At 35.7% G+C, this 23753-nt stretch overlaps 1 protein-coding gene across 4 annotated transcripts; it reads right to left on the bottom strand.

Moving 5' to 3' along the window:
* Positions 1 to 3241: 3241 nt before the first annotated feature.
* Positions 3242 to 21012, bottom strand: LOC103493297 (uncharacterized). Of its 4 annotated transcripts, none has more exons than XM_008453986.3 (13): positions 20676 to 21012; positions 20507 to 20565; positions 18307 to 18682; positions 14276 to 14375; positions 13864 to 14146; positions 12695 to 12888; positions 11317 to 11487; positions 9664 to 9978; positions 5618 to 5776; positions 5191 to 5340; positions 4899 to 5105; positions 4739 to 4777; positions 3242 to 4614 (listed from the first exon to the last, which is right to left on the bottom strand). In XM_008453986.3, the coding sequence occupies exons 3-13, from the start codon at positions 18659 to 18661 to the stop codon at positions 3567 to 3569; spliced, it is 3021 nt and encodes a 1006-aa protein (XP_008452208.2). In that variant the 5' UTR covers positions 18662 to 18682; positions 20507 to 20565; positions 20676 to 21012; the 3' UTR covers positions 3242 to 3566. The 4 variants fall into 4 exon arrangements, with proteins under 4 accessions (XP_008452208.2, XP_016901243.2, XP_008452209.2 ...); XM_017045754.2 differs by having other exon boundaries at positions 20680 to 21007; XM_008453987.3 differs by lacking the exon at positions 20507 to 20565.
* Positions 21013 to 23753: the final 2741 nt, after the last annotated feature.

Raw genomic sequence — 23753 nt, 5'->3', positions numbered from 1 at the left:
TTTCTTTTCTCAAATATCAAATTTTTTCCTAAATTGCCACAAAATATATTTTATTCCAAACATCATTAATTTTCTTTCCCCAAATATCAAATATCTTCGTTTCTCAATAATTTTATTTCTTCAAATGTCAATATTAATAAAAGGAAAAAAATCTAACTAAGATAAAACCCCAACTTATTTTCTAGCCGCCGTCGTTTGCTATCTAACAAATATTCAGAAAAAAATGTAACAAAGTTGGTGATCTAAACTTTCACTCTCTCGACAATATTCCACTGAAAAGATATTATTCCTTTTTTTTACTTTTCTTTTTTTGATGTAATTTTAATTCAAACTTACATTACTTATGTATATATTTAGTTAATTTAATTTCATAATTAAAGACTAGAAGATAGTTCTTTTTCCATTCATCGTTAGAATATACGTACCATATCAGTAAGTTCAAATTCTTCTTAATATTTTTTGCTTTAATACTTTTTCAATCTATGTGATAAATTATAATACTTATATTGTTTAATACTAATTTTGTAGAGTTAACATATCAATATATATGGAGAGATGTTTTAAAAGAAAAACGACAATAGAAACTATAGAGTCATTATCCTCAAAAAAGAGTTGAATAATCGTTTTACTAAATCAAGTACTGAATTGTCTCTCTGTATGGCTTGTTTGAATCCGAGTAATTCATTTGCTAATTTTAATAGACAAAAACTTAGTCGACTTGCTCAGTTTTATCCAAGAGACTTTTCAGCTATTGAATTCTCTATATTTGAGTATCAACTTCAAAATTACATTATTGAAATGCGTTTAGAGTTTGTTGAACTAAAAAACATTGTGTGAGTTTATAGTAGATAGTCGTTACGAAAAGAGATAAGGTCTACCCATTAGTTTATGAGTTGCTCACATTGGCATTGATTTACCGGTTGCAACAGCTATTGTAGAGAAAACATTTTTTGCTTTGAATATTGTGAAGACTCGACTATGCATTCGAATGGGAGATCAATGGATGAATGATTGTCTTATAGCTTATATTGAGAAAGATTTATTGGATAAGTTAGATAATAAACTTATCATTGATAGATTTCAAAATATGAAAACTCGTAGAAGACAATTGTAATACATATTAAACTAATTAATCTTTGAAGTTTTTTTTTCATATTTTTTTAGTGTGTTTATAGTGCTCTTATACAAAATTTCTGGATCCAACGCTATCTGGGTTGATATTCATAATTAAAAGGTTCACATTTTTCTCTTTTTATGCTAAATTTCTAGGAAAATCCGTACTCATGTCCATATTAATAATCGAAATGGATATCCAATACCTATGCTTCTAAAGTTAACCTTCTTTCTTTCGTTCATTATCTTTTGTTGGGCCATATTAACAAGAATAATAATCGAGAAAGCACTTTTTGTCTCTAGACACAATGTTTTGTCAAAAATTTTGACATGTTTGCATAAAGAATATTTTTCTCCTAGGCATGAATTTTAAATTAAGTTGGATCAAGTATATAAAAATAAGTTCTTGAATAAATAGAGAAACGACAATGGGTATCTAATGTCTTAGCAGATTAGGTTCGAAATGGTTTAACATTTTTAAATTATATTTGAATAGTAGACTTGAAGTTAATTTTTGAGATATTTTCAAATATAGAAAATTTCATATTACCTACAATAAATTTTCTCAATTTTTTAAATATGAAATTAGGGGTGTTCAAAAAAACCGGTAACCCGACCAACCCGGATTACCCAACCCAAACCGTAAGGGTTGGGTTGGGTTAAATTTTATGTTGGGTTGGGTTGGGTTAGAAAATTGGAGAAAAAGAGGTTGATCTGGGTTGTCGGGGTTGTGCAAGTTAGGGGTAGAGTTGACTTGGCCCAACTCGATTATATATACATATATTGATACATATATATACACACCTAAAACCTAAAAGTAAACCTTATTTTGAATTAACATTCTATACTTTGAAATTTGAATGTACAACACACATATATTTGTCACCTTGTACCTTGAATAATAATTTGTTCACCTTGCATATTGAAAAATAATATGAAAATTTGTCTAAATAAATTATGGAGAGATGAAAAGAAAAAAACAAAAAAACAACCCGCCAACCCAACCCGGCCAACCCGAATTTTTTGGGTTGGGTTAGGTTGGGTTGACCCTTACGAATTGAACCGATAGGGTTCATTTTTTGCCAACCCAGAAACTTTGGGTTGGTCCATAATTTTCCTCCAACCCGGCTCAACCCGGCTTATGTACACCCCTATATGAAATCATGATATTTTAAAAAATATACAATAAAAATATAGCAAAATTTTATATTATTAAAAAAAACACGGTAAGAAAGCCATTAAAAATGTACAAATATCAGTCTCACAAACATATTAAATATAATAAACGGATAAAATATTTACGGTCCGTGTAAATATAACAAACGGATAAAATGTAACAAAGCTCATGTAGTAAGCCATTTTTTAAATATTCCATGTTTGTTCTTCTCTTTTATCGTATTTCTTCACCTCTTCATCTGCGAATTTTATCATCTACGAGTTTTAGAGTCTTTATTCTCTTTTTTTTTTTTCAAACAGTTATTTGGTTCAATATTGTGTATCAAATATAAAACATCTATTTTTTTTCAAATTTTTATTTGGTTGTTCATAAGATCGTATACTAAATATAAATATAAAAGATTTGAAAAAAAAACATCATTTAAATTTAGCTATCCAAATCTAAATGTGTAAAAAAATAATAGATTGTTATAAAAAATCTTGAAAAGAATCATTTAGATTTAAGTAGCCAAAAGTAAACAATCATATAAGAAAAAAGAAAATTATCAAAACTAAATGATCGTATACCAAAAAATTTTAAAAAAAATCGTTTAACCAAATTTAAATGATCGTATACTAAATTTAAATTTAAACGTAACCAAATTAAACAATAATGTACTAAACATATTAGATGCGTTGTTAAGGACTTATATACTTTTTTCATTTTCAAAATTGTTTTATACCATATAAATATTTTACTATTTTATTATATTTTTTAAAATACCCTTATCAAAAAACACACATTTAAAGATTTAAATCTAGAAAAAGGAAATCTGGTTAGTATGTGTATGTTGGAGAGTCGAAAGATTTTCTATCAAAATAGGAAACCTTAGAAACAGCTCAGTCCAATTATCCAAACTTTATAACCATGTACAACTATGAAAAATGAAAAAGAAAGAAAATAACTAAAACATATTCATAACTTATAGTTTCATTAAGATTACGAGATAAATGTACAAAGAGAAGATTATCCAACCTTCTCAAAAAAAATGAACAAATTAGGAGAGGAAAAAAAAAAGATGAAATCAACCATAAGAAAACAAAATTGCCAAAGCCCTCTTAGCTAAATCATAAAACAAAAATGTGTCGACCATAGAATCAAACGTACGGTTGAGCATTTAGCCATTTGCAGCCTTGGAAGCTTTATTTCTACAGAGCCTTCCATCAACCTTCTTCCTAGATTTAATGTGATGTTGCTGAGGTATTCCAAAAATGCAACAAAACTACGTAATCCTACCTTAATTTAACTCACAACCACTAGGCCGCTGATGCTTTTTTCTCTTCAATTTATTAAGAAAAGAGGCAATGGTAGGCTCATTATCGTCATCATCAACATTTAAAGGAGTACTAGAACTGCAATCAACTGTCTCGTTATGTGTCACTGCCGTCCTCTTCAATCTTTTTTGCAAGAACCCCAAGAGAGTGCAGTCATCAACCTCCTCAACTGCCTCCAATGTTCCTAACGTACTTGTACCTGTATTGTTATGTTTTCTCTTCTTTGATTGATTATGACGATGAGGCTTCTTCGTTCCCAATGTCTCTTGCTCAATTTGTTGACTAGGAAGAAACAAATTATCGTGGCTGTTATTTGATGTTTTGCCATTTTTCTTCCTCCTGCCTTGGGTGGGATTGCAAACCCCATTGCTTTTAGCTGTAAATTCGTCCACAGAATAACTGTCTACGCCTTCACTGTCAACTGTCCGGAGTTCTAAGCAACTGTGCGGTAACGAGAAACTGTTACTGTCATCCAGATCCCTGTCTGCAACACTCTTGCCCTTCAATTCTTCGATATCATCCACAGTAGTACTAGCTAACAATGTTGTATCTGTGAGGATAGAGGGATTATAGTCAACGAAGCCGCTAGTCATTTCCGACAATACTGAGACTCCAGAAGATCCGGTTGAGTTTTGATTTTTTTTTTGTTCCGAGAAGCATGCAATTTTTTCAGTAAGCTTCTCTGCAACTTTGTTCTCAAAAACTTCCAGAATGTTCTCATCGACAGTCTCGGTACAGTCACTGTTGGTCCTATCAGATTCCTTACTATTCAGCTGCAACCCAAGGCTCTGAGTGTCCAAATTCTGTTTAGCACACCACTCGCTGTCAGAACGTAGGTCCGGTACCCCTATTCTCTTTGCATTAGAAGCTCCACGTCTATTTCGTTTCCTTTGAGGCTTTGAAGATTGAACCTCTTCTGGGACAAAAGAGGTATTATATGCAATACCCACCTGAGCAGTTGCATCCGTCTGAAACCTCTGATAATTTGATTTCCTCTTCTTTGGAGCATCACTGTAGCAAAAATGAAGAAAGAATTAAAAAGAGCTTCAATGCCTGGAATGGATTTCTTTCAGGAGAAAACAAACCGAAAAGAATAAGACAGCAGGACGATAGATCAAGGAAAACCATAACCTACCCAGTAGCACTCTTTTCATTCCTTGACACGGGCGTCTTTCTGTAGACCAAGGTATCGCAAGTCAAAACCAGCATCTTAAAATCAAAACAAACAAAAATATAGAGAGAGAGAAGATTTTGAGTAGACAACAAATAAATTAAAGGGTCAAGTCGAAACTAACCTTGTTTTCACATTTCTTTTTGGGACAGGTCTTGGACCATCAGTATTACATAATAAATCTGTATTTGGCCTGGGTCGAAAGTCAGCAGGACCAAGAGCAGGACGCTCTGTTTCCCTATCAACAAAGTTGCTAATGAGAGCAGCCTTCTGAATCTTTCTAGCTTCCTGGAGCAAGGGAACTTCATCGGGAAATAACTTCTTCCATCTCCTATTACGAAGAACAATATGATTTAGAAATAAAATAACAGGCTTTCAAATCACAGGAATTATAAAACTAATCCGTACACCAATACCTGCGACACTCATTATCTGTACGTGATGGCACACATGCAGCTACCTTAGCCCAGCTATATCCATGTTCCTGAATTGCTATCTCCAGCCTTAAATCCTCCTCTTCTGTCCACTCACATCTTCTCAAGGAAGGATCTAAACAATTAAACCATCTGCCATCACAATGAATAATAAGTCAAATCGGAGCAAATAACTAGTTACTAGTTGACGCATTAAGCATCTTTTATACTCGGGCTAGGGAGACGCTAAAAATAATTAAAGATGGGGGAGTGGAAGAGATTGTTGGTGCTTTGGCTGTTCAACATACATATAAATCAAAGCCGATTCCAGGGTGTCTACTTTCTGGAATCTCGCCCCAAAATAATAATAAAAGATAAGTAGGCACTAAGCTAATAAAAACAAGGCATAAAATAGGTCAGCTTAACACACCTTTCTCTGCATTGAACTTGATTCCGACCAGGCAAAAATTCTGCTTTCTTGTTCCAATTTTTGGGCCCAAAGAGCATTACAGCAATTTTCAAACGAACGTCTTCATATGGAGTGAAATAACCTCTTTTTGTCCTAGCTGGGTCAAGGGATTTTTTCCACCTGCATAACAGAAGAAATAATTCATTATAGCTCAGTGACTGCAATAGAAAACCAACCCTATGACACAGAGCAACACTATGATTGAGACCATAGTATTCAAATAACTTGGGGTTTCCATAAACGCTTTTTTTTTTCCATCCAAAAGAAACAACTGAAAGTGAATAAAATATAATGGGGAAAGATTATTATAGGAACGCTATTACAGTATATTTGAGATATTAATGGCATATTAATAATTAGTTAGACAGGTGGTTATGGTATCAAAGAATTATTGGAATATTAGGTGTAGCGCCCCACATGCAAAGTGAGCTTAGCTAAAGCATAATGACATGAAATGTCATCCTAGAGGTAAGAGGTTTGATCCCTCCCCCACAAGTGTTGTATTCAAACACACAAAAGTGCAACTCCACACACTCAGAATAGGAACCATAGTTCATAATCCATAAAAGGCACCTAATGGACAAGGATTTCCTTGCTAAGCCCACCAACATCTTTACTTGACTTGAAGTGCTCCAAAGAGTAATTATATCCTCACATACCAACATGAGTCATTTCAACATTTTTGTCATCACTCACATACGTCCTAAGAAAATTCTCAAGAGATTATCTAACATTAGAGAAGATGTTAGCTCCCTTCAACTCATCGAATAACTCCTCTATAACCGGGATCGGAAACTTGTCAAGAATCGTCACACTATTCAAGGCCCGGTAGTCCACACAGAACCTCCAACTCCCATCTTTCTTTCTTACCAATAACACAGGACTAGAGTACGGGCTTTTGCTCGGTCGTATAATCCCTGAGAAGAGCATTTCATCTACCAGCCTCTCCATTTCTTCCTTCTGGTGGTGTGCATATCGGTAAGGCCTGACGTTCACCGGGTCCGTTCCACTCTTTAGATAAATGTGGTGGTCAATGTTGCGCTGTGGTGGAAGGGTTGTTGGCCATTCAAACACACTGGCAAATATTTCGAACAAGGCGGCTATGGGGACCTCTGCTTCCTCCCCCTGTTCTTTTCCTTTTTCGGATTCCTCCATCAGCCCACAATCTATGGTTCGACATTCCACAAGAAATCCCTGGTCTTTTGCCCCCATGACTTCACCAGATTCTTCAAACTCACCCGTGTTCTGGTGAGACTCGGGTCTCCCCTTATCATAATCTTCTTGCCCTGGTGGTAGAAAGTCAGCAGTAGCTTCTTCCAATCGACTTTCGTCACCCAAGAGAGTGGAGCCATTGCATTCCAAGGATCATATCAACTCCCCCCAACTGCAATGGTAGGAAGCTGTCATTCACCTTCCACCCCTCCATCTGTACCTCCACGTCGCGGCACACCCCCTTACCTTTGACTGCCGTTCCAGATCCTAAGATCACTCCATAGTTCGGTGTCTCCTGCAGTGTCAGCCCCAGTTTGGTCATTAATTTCTCAACAATGAAGTTGTGGGTCGCCCCACAATCGATCAATATCACTACTTCTTCCTCCCCAATCCTTCCTTTTACTTTCATGGTTCCTGGGTTGGTTAGTCCAACTACCGAGTTGATGGACAGTTCGATGTTCAAGTTTTCCACGTTCTGGACTTCAGCTTGTTTCATTTCTGTTTCGGCGCCAAAAAACTCTTCCTCTACAGTCTCCAATTCTTCTCCTCCTTCTTTGACCACCAGCATTCGGAGCTCCTTATGCTCTTTGGACTTGCATCTATGTCCCGCAAAATATTTCTCCCCACAACGGAAGCACAGCCCCTTTTCCCTTCGGGCCTGGAACTCAGCGTCAGATAATCTTTTAGTGGGCCCCTCACGACGATTATCCCCCGTAGCCACCTCTCTCAGTGTTATCGTTCTCATTGGTCAACTTCCACCGGTTGCCCCTTCCTTCGCGGCTGCTGAGCCGGCATTCTTGGTTTGTTGACTTTTGTAGGTGGTTTTAATATCATAAGCGCTGATCAGTGCACACTCTTTTCGAACCAACTCTCTATTTTCTACTTTTAAGGCCAACTTCATCAGTTGGGCCAGCCCATTGGGCTCCAGGGTTTCTACTTCAGACTTCAACAACGGGTTAAGCCCGTTCATGAACGTTTCCTCTAACACCACTGTGGGCAAGAAGGCCACCGGTGCTAATAGCTTGTCGAAACGATTCCTGTATTCTTCGACGATTGTCTCTTGCTTGATGGTTAAGAACCGGCCCACCAATGTTCCCTCTCTGGTCGCTCGGAACCGCACCAGCATTTTTTGTTTCAAATCATCCCATCCGGCAAATGCTTCCCGCTCTTCTTGTGACCGGTACCAGTCCAGTGCTGAGCCGTCGAAGCTTTATCACTGCTACCGTAAGTTTCTCAGAGTCTGATAGGTTATGTATTTTGAAATAACGGTCCGCTCTGAACAGCCAAGAGTCGGGGTCTGTTCCATCGAATACCGGCATCTCAACCTTTTTAAACTTACTTCGATCTAACGTTCGTTATTCCTCTATTTTCGTCTCCCCCTTTGGTTCTTCCACTGTCGCTGGGGGATTTGTTCCAGCTGTCGTGACTCGGCTGGTGGATCCTTCCTCTGTTTTCTTTCCCGGCGAATCATCTCTAATGATCCCTTCAATGTTCTTCAAGATCACTTGCTGTTGCTAGGACTGTTTGTCGATTTGTGAGTTCATCTCAACAATGCTTTTGGACAACAGCGCTATATTCTCTTCGATAACTGGCAATCTCTTCATCTCCTGCTCCACCGTTTCCAAACGTTCTTCGACCACCTTTGTCATCGTCGTAAACTTGCCCAGGTTTCAGGCTCTGATACCAAAATGTTAGGATACCTCAAAAGCTGACTGTCTATTACTTTCAAAACAAGATTACAGCCCAAAACAAAGACACTCCAACCCAATCACAAGCACGTCCTTGTTGAAGTGTTAACAGAAAGAACATAAAGCAATACAGTAAAATGAAATGACTAAGGAGCACCAAACTACAGTTCACACAAACACAACCATTACAAGGAAAATAAAAACAAAACGATGAAACCTGGACTCTGCACTCTCCTCCTCAAGGAGCCGACAGCCTCTACCTTTTCTCTCCAAAACATTCGTACCCCCTCTGTGCTCCCATGCCCCCTTTTAAATTACCCACTACTAACTAACCGTGGGCCCCTCCTGCTGGTCCCCGATCTCCTTGCTTTCCTCCCTTCCACTACGTGTAATCTCCTGGTTGGATTCATGGACATGTTTCCCCATGCCACTTGTTTCCTCCTCATTGGTCTCATGTTTCTTCTTATTTCTCCTATTATACGTAAATAGGATAGGGGGCCTAGCAGTATGATTTAAGTCATTCATGGACCCCTCTAAATAGTTAGTAAGAGGATTTGGATATTAAGATACTTACATATTCGTGATTAGTTTGAGGTTCTTAGTATTTTAGTTATGAATAGAGGTAGGGAGAAAGAAGGATGTTGGAGAATATTTTAGATGGTTTTAGGCTTTGAGTTAGTATACTCAAGAGAGGGGAGATTCCAAATACCTCCAGCAACTCTTATCTTTTCTAAAATGGAAACGAGTCCTCTTATTGATATAGGGAAAAAAGGCTAACGATCAAAATACAAGAAACTAAAATAAAAAAGTAGAAGTACAATAAAAAAAATTAATTGAAGCTAAACAAAAAAAAAGGGACTAAGGAAACTTTCACATCTTTTTAGTTTGAAATCGAGAGTTTTTATTTTCTCATTATTTATTTTTTGATCTTTTATATTTCAATATAGTTGGGTTTAATTGAAAACTTAAGCCTATGAATATGGTCAAAACTCTCTAAACACCTCAAGCCCATTCTATGAACACTTTATTTCACTATGAGAAATGATCGAAAAGATTGAAGTAATATATACGAAGATGAACCAGTCAGATATTGTAAATAAGATCAACCTATTAGAGCACTGTGTGCCAGCTCGTCCTTCCAAAGTAGAAGCTACTGCCTGCCAATCTCTCACGCCAAATATAGCAACAGCAGATCGAAGTTTATCATCCTCATCTTTGGTCCACTCCCTCTTTAATATGGAAGCGTTTAAACTCCTTTGATACCGAGACAAGCACTGGAAGGGAGTTCTATTTGTGCCCAATGAAACTGCTATCTCAATCCAGTTATTCAAGCCCTTCTGTTGGATAGTAAACAAAAGATTTTTATCCTCACTTGCAGTCCATGGATCTCGATTAATTAGGGGGTCTTCAAAATTCAACCACCTACAAGGTTTAGCAAATACATCATTAAGTCAGAAAATATATAGCAAAAACGTGTCATTCAAGGAAATACAAGACATCACAGATGTCTGTGACGATTGTCATCACAGACATAATAATGACCACTGTCTGAATAAGGCATTTGTTACAAGTTGGTCCCACCTGTACTATAATACGAAGGCCTTCCACTATTATTCAAAACCAGTTATGGTCAATATATCTGTGATGATGATTGTCATAGACCTCTGCGATGCTGATTGAAGTTGACATGCTTCAAAGAAAATCAATATGGACTAGGTCAAGAACTGAACAGATTTATACCAATAGCAAAAGCCTCTGTATTTAAAAAATAAATAATCTACCAAATTAAAGGTAAAATAATACCATCACCAATACACAATTTCCTTCAAGTCTGGTTGAGGAAATCAGTGGCATACAAAGTAGCCTCAAATTCGTATGGATAACAGCTAGAATATTATTTAACTGCCTAACTTCTTGAGATGAAAGGATTTTCTACAGTATTTTTCGCTCCATAAAATTTCTTTCTAAAGAGAACAAAAAGAAAGGGCTGAGTACTAGTTTGGTCCCTCTACTTTTCGCTTTGGTTCATCTTGATCCCTTGATGTTCAAAATGTTCATGTTGGTCCTATACTTTCAACTTTGGTTCATCTCGGTCCCTCTACTCTCAAAATGAATATTTTTAAAGTATAGAGACCAAATTGAACCAAAACCAAAAGTACAAGGACCAAAGTAGTATTTAAGCAAAAAAAAAAAAAAAAAGGCTAAATATATCTCTTTTTCAATTTGATCCCTGTCAACAAAATAAAAATAAACAAGAACACTACAACACAATTAAACTGGAAAAATAAATCTAGGTCTCAACTTCATCCTTTATTCTTTAATGTATTTATCAGGTTTTACTAGCGAGTGCGAGACCTAGCTATCCATAAATATTAAAAGTAATTATCTAGATATCTATTTTAAAATTGTATTTTTAAAGTTTTAATAAGGTTCTCTAAATAAGGAAAGGAAGGCCATTTCAAATAAGAAAAAAACAAATTAATTTTGACATAAAGGACCTAAACCCTTACACGAGATTCAATTGAAATTAATAGAAAACTAGAACTAGATTTTAAAAATAATATGTTATGTATGTATACATAAAAGACTAGAGATTGATTTATAGAAAGATAGGTCAAAAACAAGGTTTTTCAACCACATTTCTTCTAAGAAAAGCAAAGGCAAACTAAAATTGTAGAGTTTTAAAGAAAATCTTGTTATACAAAAAAGAAAAATAGACAAATAGAAAAAAAGAAAAAGAAGAAGTCCGGAAGTACATACCTTGCTTCACATTCTGCCCCTGAGCGACCCTGAAGGTACATGGAAGCCAATTTGTCCCAATTAACTTTTGGCAGAAATTCCCTAATCTTTTCAGGAGCGATGTCAAGATCTTTTATTGATGCAAGAATGTTATCCAAATCATCTGAATCTCCAGAAACTCCTTGTTGCCCACTGCCAAATACCATAATAATTTTAGTAAGAGCTTCTGAAAAGAAGAGAACAAAAAGGGAAAGACAAATCACCTGCCGTCCCTCTCTATCTCTGTAAACACAAATACATAGATTACAAACGACGAGTAGAAACAATGATCCCAAGACAGCAAAGAGTCACAAATAGACAACAAGCAGGGAGGAAAGATGATAAGTAGTTGCAAAAAGAATTAGATGCAACTTCTTATCCAGCAAATAATAATAAAACGGATACAACACTCCAAGAACAATTGCATCCCAAACCTGCAGCCACAACCCTTTACCCCCATGAAAAATTTTCCTACTCTCCAATCACATTTGCAATAGCATCAAGCAAAAGACAAATAACAATTACATCCCAATCTCCAGTAACAAACCTTCTACTGATTGAAAAAAAAAGTATTCTTTCCATCCACATTTAGCCTCAGGCAAAAACACAGTTTCCTAAACTTCTCTATAATCTTATTGTCTTTGTGACCAGGAAAATAGATAAACATAGAAACAATGCCTTCAAACACCATTATCTAGGCTGTGAAGTTTTGAAATTTTAGAATGGAATGCAACCATTTTGAAAACAATTTCAGTTCAAATTTACTGTCAAGATTAAAAGTTAATATTTTTAAATCTCTCATGATTCGGCTTAATAACTGCTGTTCTAAGGTTTCAGCAGTGGTACAAGAGTGGGGTCGTTTCGCTGACTACATCTAGCGTCTTGAGTATTTGGGCATGCCTCTCAGTGGTAACCAAAAGAAACCTTTTTTGCAGCTTTCGTTGATTTATTCTATAAAAACAACTTTCCTTGAGGAAAACTGAAAGATAAAGGGCTTAGAAAAACCCACAAAAGAAGGGGGCTCCCCCTACAAAAAGAGACTCCAACTAAGAAAAATAATGCCACTAAAATATTTACAAAATGTATTTGAAATTGAACCCAACAAAGAAAATTAAATTAAACGAAGAACCAAATCTCACTAAGGTCCCTATCCACCCTTCTAAATGGAGAATCAAAGGATCTCTGAACAAATAAAATTTTTAGAGTCGTTTGGTATTTAGTTAATTATCAAAATATAAATAAAATTTAAAACATAATAAGAATGAAAGACACATGGCATCATTGTAATACACATCCATTACCTATCCATCCAACTGCTAAAAATTGTTGCACGAGGTAAACACAATAGACAAAAAGTTACCTGAATTGATCCACTGAAATCTGAAGCACCATCTCCTGAAACTGCTGTCTTATTCCCTTCCCAAGATTCTCCCTTTCTACAATGGACCATTTCTTTCGATCAACACGGGGAAACTTTGCCAATGCCATTCTGTGACACGCAACATGAGAATTCTCAGCCGGGCCATAATACATTCCAGATAATCGTTTGTCCTTCTGCAGAAACAAAATAAGAACACATAAGAGTCAAAAGGAGAAGTACAAACAGATGCAAAATAAAAAAGAAAATTATGGAATTCCGGTGGCTTCACCGCAAGGACTCTCAATTTATTAGCAAAAAACAACACTTTAAAGCTGCTTTGCAGCATATGCAAAGCTAAAATTTTTTCATTCAACTAACTTCTGGGGTTTTGATTAGATAAAAGCTAAAATAATTTTATGAAAATCAAGTTCAATGCAGAGAAATATTTGAAAGGATTAAACATCCTTCTAAAGAATTTAAGATTTACTCGCCATCTGGAATTAATTGCATCGGGTAGCTTTCTTTCTTTTCATTTTTTTGTCAATATTTCAATTTTACAATACTTTGATTTTTATACTTGTTTGAAAAGATTTCTTGCAATGTTAAAGTTATAGAGCAGGCTTTCTATTAAGGGAAGGTTTGGTTAGCAATAAAAACAAAGAGTTGAATTGTGTTGGTAATAATTATAGGAAAGTTATTGGAGGAGTTGACATGAATGAATAACGACGTGAGAAATGAGAAAATTTTGGTGAGAAATTTGAGTTTATGCAAACAACGAGGTAGTAAACATCTTAATTATTGGTGAACCAAACAAGGGGTTAGTTTTTTTTAACCACCTAACCCAACTCTCCCAAATTACTCAAGTTGCCAAAGCCTAAATGAAAAACCAATGGCACAGAATCAATGGGTCTATCCCAAAAAGCTCATCTACTTCTTTCCAATAGTCTTTTGGCTATGAACTCAAACAGGGTGCCTTGAGATGATAAGATTGCCTACATGACTCCTATTAAATTAATGAAAACTTTATCTTTGTTCAAAATAAGACGACAAGCTGTTGATATACATATTTATCAAAGCTGTAACAAATAATATGCAAATCAATACTTGTAAAGGTGCAAGTACAAATAATTCAAAAGCAATAGACTCATGAGCATAAATTATTAACTAACCTTTGATGAATCCTTTGCTTGTGGTTTTGCAGCTGAAATTAACTGGACTCGAGGGTCTATCATTTGAGACAGTGCAGAACTTGTTCTTCGCTTACATGAACACTGGAAATCTTTGAGAATTTTGCAACGTTTTCTGAGTTTTTTGTTCTCCTCTATTCTAGCTTCAAGATGAATCATCTTACTACGAATAAACTTCTGCTGGGACCTATTCTTCTTGATGGCATCAACAAATGCCAACGCAGCCTTTGGCAAGCTTCCCTTTTCAAAGGCTAGCATGGATGGCCTACAAAATTGGTATTTACAAGACAGTAAAACCTTAGAGACATACAACACTATCATTAGGAAGAAGCTATTTCGCACCAAAATATTGCTAAGAAGCATTAATATTGCATGTTATTCAATATGTTGGTACCTTTTTGAGGATGTCTGGCTCTCAACAGCTATGTCGTCAGAATCCATCTTCAGAGACCCATCATAGTCACGAGACTGATCGGGTTTATTGCTCAAAGTATCTGCAAATAAGTTACATATCTTGAGAAAGGGTAAGAGGGAAAAGAACCCTTAAAAGGAAACTTCCAATACATATTGAGAAATAATTAAATGAAAATTTTCTAAATCTATGACTTTTCTTAAAGAACAAAAACTATTTAGAGCTTAAGTGAACCAAGTTGCAAATATATATAGCAATGCATATAAGGAGCCTCCTTCCTTCAAAAGGTCAACTTGCAATCTGATCAAAAGGGGGTGGGCAACTTTGGATATGTTGCTTGGGGGGCGTGGAAGTGGATTTTTTTTTCAATCACCAAAGCTCTTCTATGCTCACCAAGTGGATTTGGAGGCCCACACAAGAACAGAAAGCCCTTTTGAAGAATGTTATATCTAGTATTTATGGAGTGAACTCTCGTGGACAAACGACCATGGACATTTTTTTTTCGATATCCATGAGTGTCCGGACCACTTCCGCACACCTCAACTAATCTCACGGGACAACCCGTCTAACCCTACAATATTTGGGTATCAAGGAAACTCGTAGGAAATTAATACGTAGGTAGGTGGTCACCATGGATTGGCATGGGTACTAATCAAATACATTTTTATGAAGACATGGATTGATTGAGCTCCGTATAATCTTGCTTTCCAGATCTATATGTGATTTGTGATCCCTCCATGGATATGGAAATTATTCAACAAGGTTGGTTTTCTCAAGTCTTTCCAACATCTCTAGCAACGCTTAAATCCCCCTAATTTGGTTGGTTTGGAGGAACAAATGCCTGAAGAAAATAAATATCTACCCCTGATCGATGGCTTTTAGAAGCCTTTATGACAAATGATAAGCTCCAAAAAAGGTTTTAGACCTGGAACCTTCACTCCATCTAGCTATAGATTGTGTTTGGGAGAGGTGGAAGACATATTTTCCTTTTTGAAAAGGTCTTTTAAGTACAACATGGGATGGGGGATTTGAACCCGAAACCTCTTATCCTACGGAACATACAAATGCCAGTTGAACTAGGCTCATGTTGACAAGGTGGAAGACATTGACCACATGTAGTTATAGATTGTAATTATTTTTTTTTAGAAGTTAGGGACTACGACTTGTCTTCCGTGGACAAGAGAAGATAGGAACTTTGAAGGTCTAAATGCTTGGAAATTCAAAGGCAAAGCAATGGAGTGTTTGGTCCACTAACTTCATCAGGTAATGTTAAACAACCCAATATTAATTCTTATCCCAAAAAAAATGAACAAACCAATACTAACAATAAATATCCACTGGCTTTATAAGGTAATATTAAACAACCCAATATTAATAATAAATATCCACCGACTTCCTAAGATAATGTTAAAACAACCCAATATCAATAATTTTTCATTTAAAAAAAACCCAATATTAATAATAAATACTATTGAAGTTAGCACATTTATTGAGGAACTCCATCTTCCTCTTTTTCTCTATTTTGCACGTCTATTAAGAAACTTCATTTTACAACTCTTCACCTCAAACAATATGAATTCCAAATTTCACTCAACTTGATACCCCAAACACCCACCCCTATGGAGCAAGGGGTAGAATAGTGAGTTCTAATGAGTTATGACTCTGAAGAGTTTTGAACTCCAAGGTCCACTAAGTAAGAAGTTATCAGTATAAAATCGATATCTTTTAGTGGTGGGCCCACAAACTCCTAGCGCCAAACAAGTAGTGGGGTGAACAACTCTTACTTCCTAACCCCTACTTCTCAACTTCTTGGGTCAAACACACCCTAATGTCTCTATTTGTTTGTTTGTTGTCATCAATGTTTTAAAAAGCCCTCTCGGGCGTGCGCCTAGGCTCAAGGCGTAGGTCTAACGCCTTATCTAGGGGGTGACGCTCACAAACTAAGGAGTACCTTCTGTGAAGCCCTAAGGCTCAAAGCCGAGGGGCTTTGGGGCTTCTTTATTTTTTATAAAAAGAATAGTAATAGTCAAGGGTTTTCCTTCTTTGTTAACTAAAAGAATCAAATTTACTAAGCCTAAATACAAAAATTCATGTGTCTTGAAGTCTATTTTTCCATATTTCTACTTCAACTATACTTTCTCCTTTTAATGTAATATTTTTATACGTTGTGCGCCTCAGAGGAAAAAAGTTTGCGCCTTTTTGTGAGCCTTGATCCTAGGCTCCAGAATACCGTTGCACCTTGGGCATTTAAAAACACTAGTTATTATAAATTTTTTATCATTTCTTATCAAATTTATATTTATTTATAACAATGGAAATGAAATAACAAGAAATACCAAAAACAAATCCCCAAAAGCATTAGGTGTCAAAACTGTAACAGATTAAGAACAGGAATATTTGTCCATAGGCTGGTGTAGTTTAAAATCTTTTACAAATATGTTAGCTTGACTAGATATGCACAAAAGGCTCGTAAGGCTCATGAAGAACACACCTACAGTAGATTAGTGCAAAACAGATTACCAAAGAATTACTGAGCTTTAGTCTAATACTCTTTGTACAAGAGTATTATACAAGGAGCATAATAGATGCTTCCGCATCTCGTGTGAGGTGAAACATCAATGCCAATACCAACTAAACACAAATCTCCTTAGAACTCAAGTTGTACAACAGGTCTATTCTAGTAAGGTTGTAGGACTTGCACAAATCTGAAAGCAGTTCAATCAAAGACGTAATTACAGCATGGAAGCCACCCAGGAAGCACAGATACCAACACGAGATACGGCAACACAGTGACACGCCAATTTTCAAAAAAGTAAGACATGACACGTCGAAGACACGTTATTTTTTTAGTAAAAAAAGTTAAATATATATCGTTCATATAAAACATATTATGAAATATTCTAATTAAAAACATCAAAATAACAAGTTGATATCATACTGTCCGGCCACAAATATTTTGTTGAAAGAAAAAATGAGTTTTTGACTCAACAAAGCATGAAAAATAAATATAAAATAAAATAAAAAAAGGAGAGTAAGAAACCAGCAAGGAGCACAACAATTTTGGGGAGCTCAAGGGAGTCACTGCCGATGGATGTTCTAGCCAGTGGCGAGAGGGTTGGGCGACGACCAGCAAGCAAAGAGTTTGGGCGGCAAGAAAAAGGGGAGCATGACAAAGGTGGAGAAATGGTTGGAAAAGTTGAAGGGTTCAAAACACAAAATAGAATTAAGAAAAAAAAGAACCCTAAAATGATTGGGTCGGCCTTATTTGGGAGTTTTCTAATCAGCTTTAATTATCTTTTTTCAGTTGTGTCTCACCTGTGTCTTTGGCGTGTCAAGGCCATGTCGGGAATTTAAAAAATTATAATAAAATAATTGACATGCCAGTTGATGTGTCGGGGACGTGTCCGTCCCGTGTCCTGGACATGTCGGTGTCAGAAACATGTCTGACACTAGCACTTGGCCATCTTAGGAGTGAAGGTGCTTCTTAGGAAGCCATCACGTAAACGCTACAAACCGCTCAAAACGTAGGACTACCCAAAGTAATTTTGAACTAATTTCACCCATTCAATCAAAAGAGTAAATAATAGAAACCACTAGTAAACTAAATAACAAAAAATACAAGATCTTGTTCAGGGTTCTCCCTTGATTTCATTTGTCAATGAAATGTTTCTTTTACCAAAAAAAAAAAAAAAAAACTTGCAAGAAATAGAGATAAAACAAGAATTGTAAAGGAATATTAGAGAAAATATCTGTAATCAGATCACAAGAAAGTAATAAAAAAACATCAACCAACAAGTCATCAGGGTTGCAGTGAAGTAACATGAACTTAACCTAGATTGGGGAAGGAACATACAATTCTTCCCGAGTAACACAAGCCATTGGAAAACGCCATATACAGTGGGCAGCTCGGAATGAGTTATTATTATCACAACCAAGGAACTTCAAGAACAAGTCATAAAAGCTAATAAAACAAGACAGTTATAGAGCAATCTTTACAATTACGAATAACTTACCACTTTCATACGCTGCAAAGCGCCGCTGTATAGAACGAAGCATCTCAAATTCATCTTCCTCCTCGTCTGCTGACACTGGTGAAAGAGTACTCAGTGGCTGCTCATCAGCCACAATCGAGAACCGATTCTGAATATCTCGAAGAAGTTCAAAATCATCAACATCATCAGAATCAGAACCAGGATCAGCGTCTCCAGCAGTAATTGATGACGACCTGGGATGAATATAATCCTCAGGATTAACACCAACAAGCCTATAGGCTCTCTGAAGAACTTCCATGTCCTCATCAACCACACCATCTTCCTTGTCAGCACGATGCTCAACGTCAATTTCATCAACATGGTTGTGGAGAGACATGGCTGTGTGAGCAAAACATACCTGAAACAACCCAACATTAGAGAAGAACTAGAATAGCTCAATTTCTACCAAAGAACTAACCTAAAACCACATAATGCTATCAGATTTGAAAGAAATAAAATTTTGCTTTGCAAAAGCAAAGCAAAACCTGGAAATAAGACATAGATTCTATAGACAAATAACTCAACACAAAAATCAATGTTTTCAAAGCACAAGGCGCACATCAAGGCAATAAGCACTTTAATCGCCTCATGGCCAGAGGTGACAAAAAGGCAAGGGAGGTGACAAAAAGGCAAGGTCTGAGTGAAGCAAGACACAATGGATAAATAATAAAATAAAATAAAACATTTAAATTCAAAACTACTAAACTCAAATGTTTACTTTTAAACCTTCAAAACTTCTTAAAGAAATGACACTGAGCGAAAGCAACTCTCTAGTCCATATGCCACCTTTGACAAACCTCCTCGTCAAGCGTTTATTATGTTCTTGCCTTTATAGGATAAATGTTTTAAGAAAAGGGTGAGTATTTTTTTTTTTAAAGAGAGAAATGCTTCATTGAGAATAATGAAAAAGTACAAGAATAGGGCCGGCCTATCCAACTCTGGAAAAAATTCCATTACAAGAAAGGATCCCAACTAATAAAAATCAAGCCCAAAGACTCAAAGAGTAGTTAGAAAAAAGCTTCGAAGTTGAAGCCCAAAGTGAGACATAATGGCAAAGGAGGAACCAAAGATCTTTAGAATCCCTCTCAGTACCCCTAAAAATTCTATTATTTTGTTCCCTCCACAAGCTCCATAATATCGCTCAAGTACTGGCACTCCAAAGAAACCTGGCTTTCTCTTCCACATGTGGGTTGAGAAGGTAACACTCAATCATGTCTCTAACACCTCTAGGATGAGCACTCACTCTGTCAATCCCATTTGAGAGAAGGTTGAGTAATTAAAATACTCAATAAGTAACTTCACTATTTCACTATCGAGGACATGGTATGCAATCACAAACATGAACTGTATTCTCTGAACGGTGGGACCTAATCTGAGGTATTAAAGTTGAGCTGGACCGTTATCTAAGTGAACAATTTAAATTGTCCTATTGTAGGTGAGATGTACTCATGGAGTCATGGTAATTGATGATCCCGTTGAAACACAAACTAGTGAATCCAAAGGAACACAATCTAAATCTAGTGAACCCAAAGGAACACAATCTAAATCTAGTGGACCCAAAGGCACACATAACTGGTAGACCCAAATGCACACATAAACTGCATGACCCAAAGGCAAACGTAAACTGCAGGACCCAAAAGGCGCACACAAACTGAGCCTGAGGTGTACTTAGCTACAGGTAGGAGGACAATTGTCAATAAACTGAACTAGCATGCAACATACAATAAATGGGTCCCATATCGTAAGATCATGTCGTAATGACTCATATAAATCTATAACATGCTCATAAAATCTCTTCAATCATGAAGAAAACATAACATGGAATTTTCTAAAAATTGTTTGCCAATGCCAAAATTAACATTTTAAACTTATCTGGCGCAAGGTGTTTCCAGTACTACTTATCTTGAGATTAAGCCCGAATATTTAATTCAAGCAAACCAAACTCTCTTTTAGGCTACAATATGGGCTAGATTTAAAATTTAACCATTTAGGGGCTAAGTTCAAACACAACTTCTTTCCAGAGAGTCTCTAAATGATATACCCAAAATCGGAGCTTAATCCAAATCCACTTTATTACTTGAAAAAAGACTCCAACCTATGCATAAGTCTCAATTAAGGATTATAGAGCAAATTTCCAGCAATAATAATCAACCAAAAAGGGTTTCAAAACCTTAATACTTACTAAAATTCCTTTGAAACAACTTCTGAGTCTGCAGGAAAACAGCTTAAGACACTCCAAATCTTCAATATAACATCAAAACATTGTGGGTAGTATAAATTTCACGTCAAAACTTAATAGGTATTCCAAAAACCTCAAGAAAACTCAAAAAGTCTATTTCATAAAAACTAACCCACCAAACGCAAGATAATCCGGTGATAGAGGCAGAGACCGGTGGAAGACGGCAGGCGAACGCGGAATCCGGCGAATGGCAGTGGTGGCGATGGCTGGCAGGAGATTGGCGACGCGCGGCTGTGATGGAACGGGTCGTAGAGAGAGATGGAGAGTGAAGTTTCCGGCAACTTGCCGGATACGCTTGGATGGCCGACGATCGAGCGGAGGCAGAGCCAGTCGGTGGCGCGATGGGTTGGCGGCAACAGGTGCTTGAAGCGTAGGCAAGGGGCTGAAGACGCAAAACTAATTGGAAGGAGTTTTTGTGCGTAGGGTTGGAGGAAGAAAGAATTAATGAATTAACTATTGATTTTTAATATTAGGTCTTTCTATAGAAATAATTAAATATTTATGTATTTGTCATTTTTACCTTTTTAATTAGGTTCATTTACGTTAAATTTACATGAATATAACAGAAGGTTAAATATTTACTGTCTGTATAATAATTTAAGAAAAGTCTGGAAAGTCAATTACTTTTTCATAAATTTCATATTTACTATTTGTCAAACTATTTTTTAGTTATTTTTTTCTTATTCTTCATATTATTAATTTTTTTCATATTATTTTTTCTTCTTATTCATGTTTCTCCTTCTTGTTTGCAATTTATTCCTTTCTTTTTCTATAATTTTTTCCTTTTTCTTAATCTCTTGTCTTTTTTTTCTTCTTGGTACAAGATCTAAACAATATTGACTCATGATTTAAACAATTTTGTATCAATATCTAAACAATCAGTTGTCTATCTCAAACAGACAGAAATAGACTATTCTCACTAATAGATCGTTTAACTTTGGTACAAGATCATTTAGATGGTGTACAAAGGTACCGAAGGGATAAAAAGTCCCTTCCAGCGGAATAATTAGAGAGACTCAATTTTAATTGGAACAAAAAAATACCAATACATTGGCAAAAAAAAATTATAAAATTAATTTTTGGCTAAGCATACTTTAAAAAAAATTATAGAGAAGTATAAAGAAGAGGAAACTATCGACGTTGATGTCTCTATATCTACGCAACTCCACAACTCCAAATTGGGCACCACCACTTGAAAACCTTTCTAGGGCACCACCATCAAATTGAGAACCAAAGTTGGATTTAGGGAATTTTTTCAGAGAGAAAAAAATTTCTGTGATTTTTGAAAGATCATCGCATTCTCTCTAGAAAAAAATTCCCTCTTCAAACGAAAGAAGTGGGAAGTTAGAGAATAAATGGGAACGTTGAAAACCACCGATGTTTCCTATTAACTTAATAATTATTAAATTAATATATATTAAATTAATTAATTTAATAATTAATTAAATCATTTTTAATTAATATTTTCATTTAAATCATATTTAAATGAATATCTCTCGCATAAACTAGTGTTCGTAAAACCAGCTAGGCCAAATTACCATTTTACCCCTGGGTTACTTCTAGTCCTTAAATATCAGTGCTCCTCTAATGAACAATATGTTTATGGTCCAACCACTCAACAGAAACCCCTCTCGTGCCATAGAGAGGGTAGCGCCCTTTGTTTAAGTCCTGGAGACATCATTTAAGGAAACACTTATCTATTTACCCTAAAGGTGGGAATGAGTGAATTACATCTTATGTGATTATGTTCCCAGCTCCCCACTCGGTCTTGTTCCGAAAATGATAAGCATATTGAGTCTGCAATCTGGTCATTCTCACCCGTATAAATCAAAAGACAATCTCTTGCAAACAGAAGTTCATAATACACTCAGGATTAAAACTAAGTTACCTAGGGCATCCTAATGAAATAGAAACCCAACTAGTTAATAGAGTTACATCTAGTGATTACTATTTCATGGTCCGGTCTTATGCAAACTCATTGCATAGGATACCCTCACTCGCATATCGTATACATGAATGCATTGGATCAATGTGTTTGTATCAAATACAAAGTGAGCCGTATCCATAGTGTTAATAGGATAAGGTACCCAACCTTAACCTTATACTATAGACCCTTTAAGCTGATCTTGAACATTGATCCCCGTATGTATCTACATATTGTTCGAGACTCATCAAACAACTTAGGATGTTAGTTTATTGGATTTATGTTATTAAGACAACTAATAATATAATCAATAACACTTATTGAAATTATAATAATAAAACACTTTATTAATTACGGTCAATTGATTATATCTACTATCTACGAGTTTTATGACATAAAACCCAACAGGTACAAGATCGTTTTGATTTCATACAATATTGCTTAGGCTTGATACAATGGTACAAGATCATTTAGACTGGGTATAAAATCATTTTTTCACGTGTGTGTGATCAATTAATCACAAAGTATTTTTTGTTATTTCACGTTGTGAGCTTTTTTCTTTTTCAAAATTATTTTATACAATGTAAATATTTTCGGGCTTTGTTCTATTTTCTAAAAAATCCTTCATTTATCTATCAGTTTTTATTTTACTTATTATATTTGATTTAAGGTTAAGAATTAATTTGAATCATTGTACTTACTGATTTGGTTCCTGTAATTTCAAGAGTAATTTGGTTATATTGGAATTTATGTTCTAAAACTTGTAATTTGTAGTTTAAATTATATTATATTCAATAAAGTGGTTAGTGGTGTTCAAAAAATAGTTGAAAACAGAATCGGTTCACAAATTGAACTGCAATCGAATTGAAACCGAATGTATGCGGTTCAATTCAGTTTGTGTTAAATTGAAACTGATTCTTATGCGATTCGGTTCAGTTTAAGACATTAAATTGATTCTTATACAGTTCACTTCTACTTTTCTCTTCAGCTAGACACCTTTCAGCGTGCATAGCTGCCTCTACCAGTATAGACAAATATGACCAGTCCCTACTAGCCGTTACTGATACTGGAATTTTTGTCCTCAGACCATCTTTAAAACGCTTACACTTGATCGCCAAGCGATCACCAGAAGGGTGATTGTAAAGCTCATTCTCATGTTTCTTCTGGATCAAGACTGAGTTATGGTAGGAGCTTTTAAAGACAAAATAAAAATTAAGGGAGAGGAAATGTCCCAGTTTAAATAGAGGAAGCTTCACAAAGAAGACA

The sequence above is a fragment of the Cucumis melo genome, chromosome 6 (genome assembly GCF_025177605.1).
Source record: "Cucumis melo cultivar AY chromosome 6, USDA_Cmelo_AY_1.0, whole genome shotgun sequence".
Classification (NCBI taxonomy): Eukaryota; Viridiplantae; Streptophyta; class Magnoliopsida; order Cucurbitales; family Cucurbitaceae; genus Cucumis; species Cucumis melo.
The sequence above is the reverse complement of the archived record's forward strand: the minus strand, read 5'-3'. Positions and strand labels throughout refer to the sequence as shown.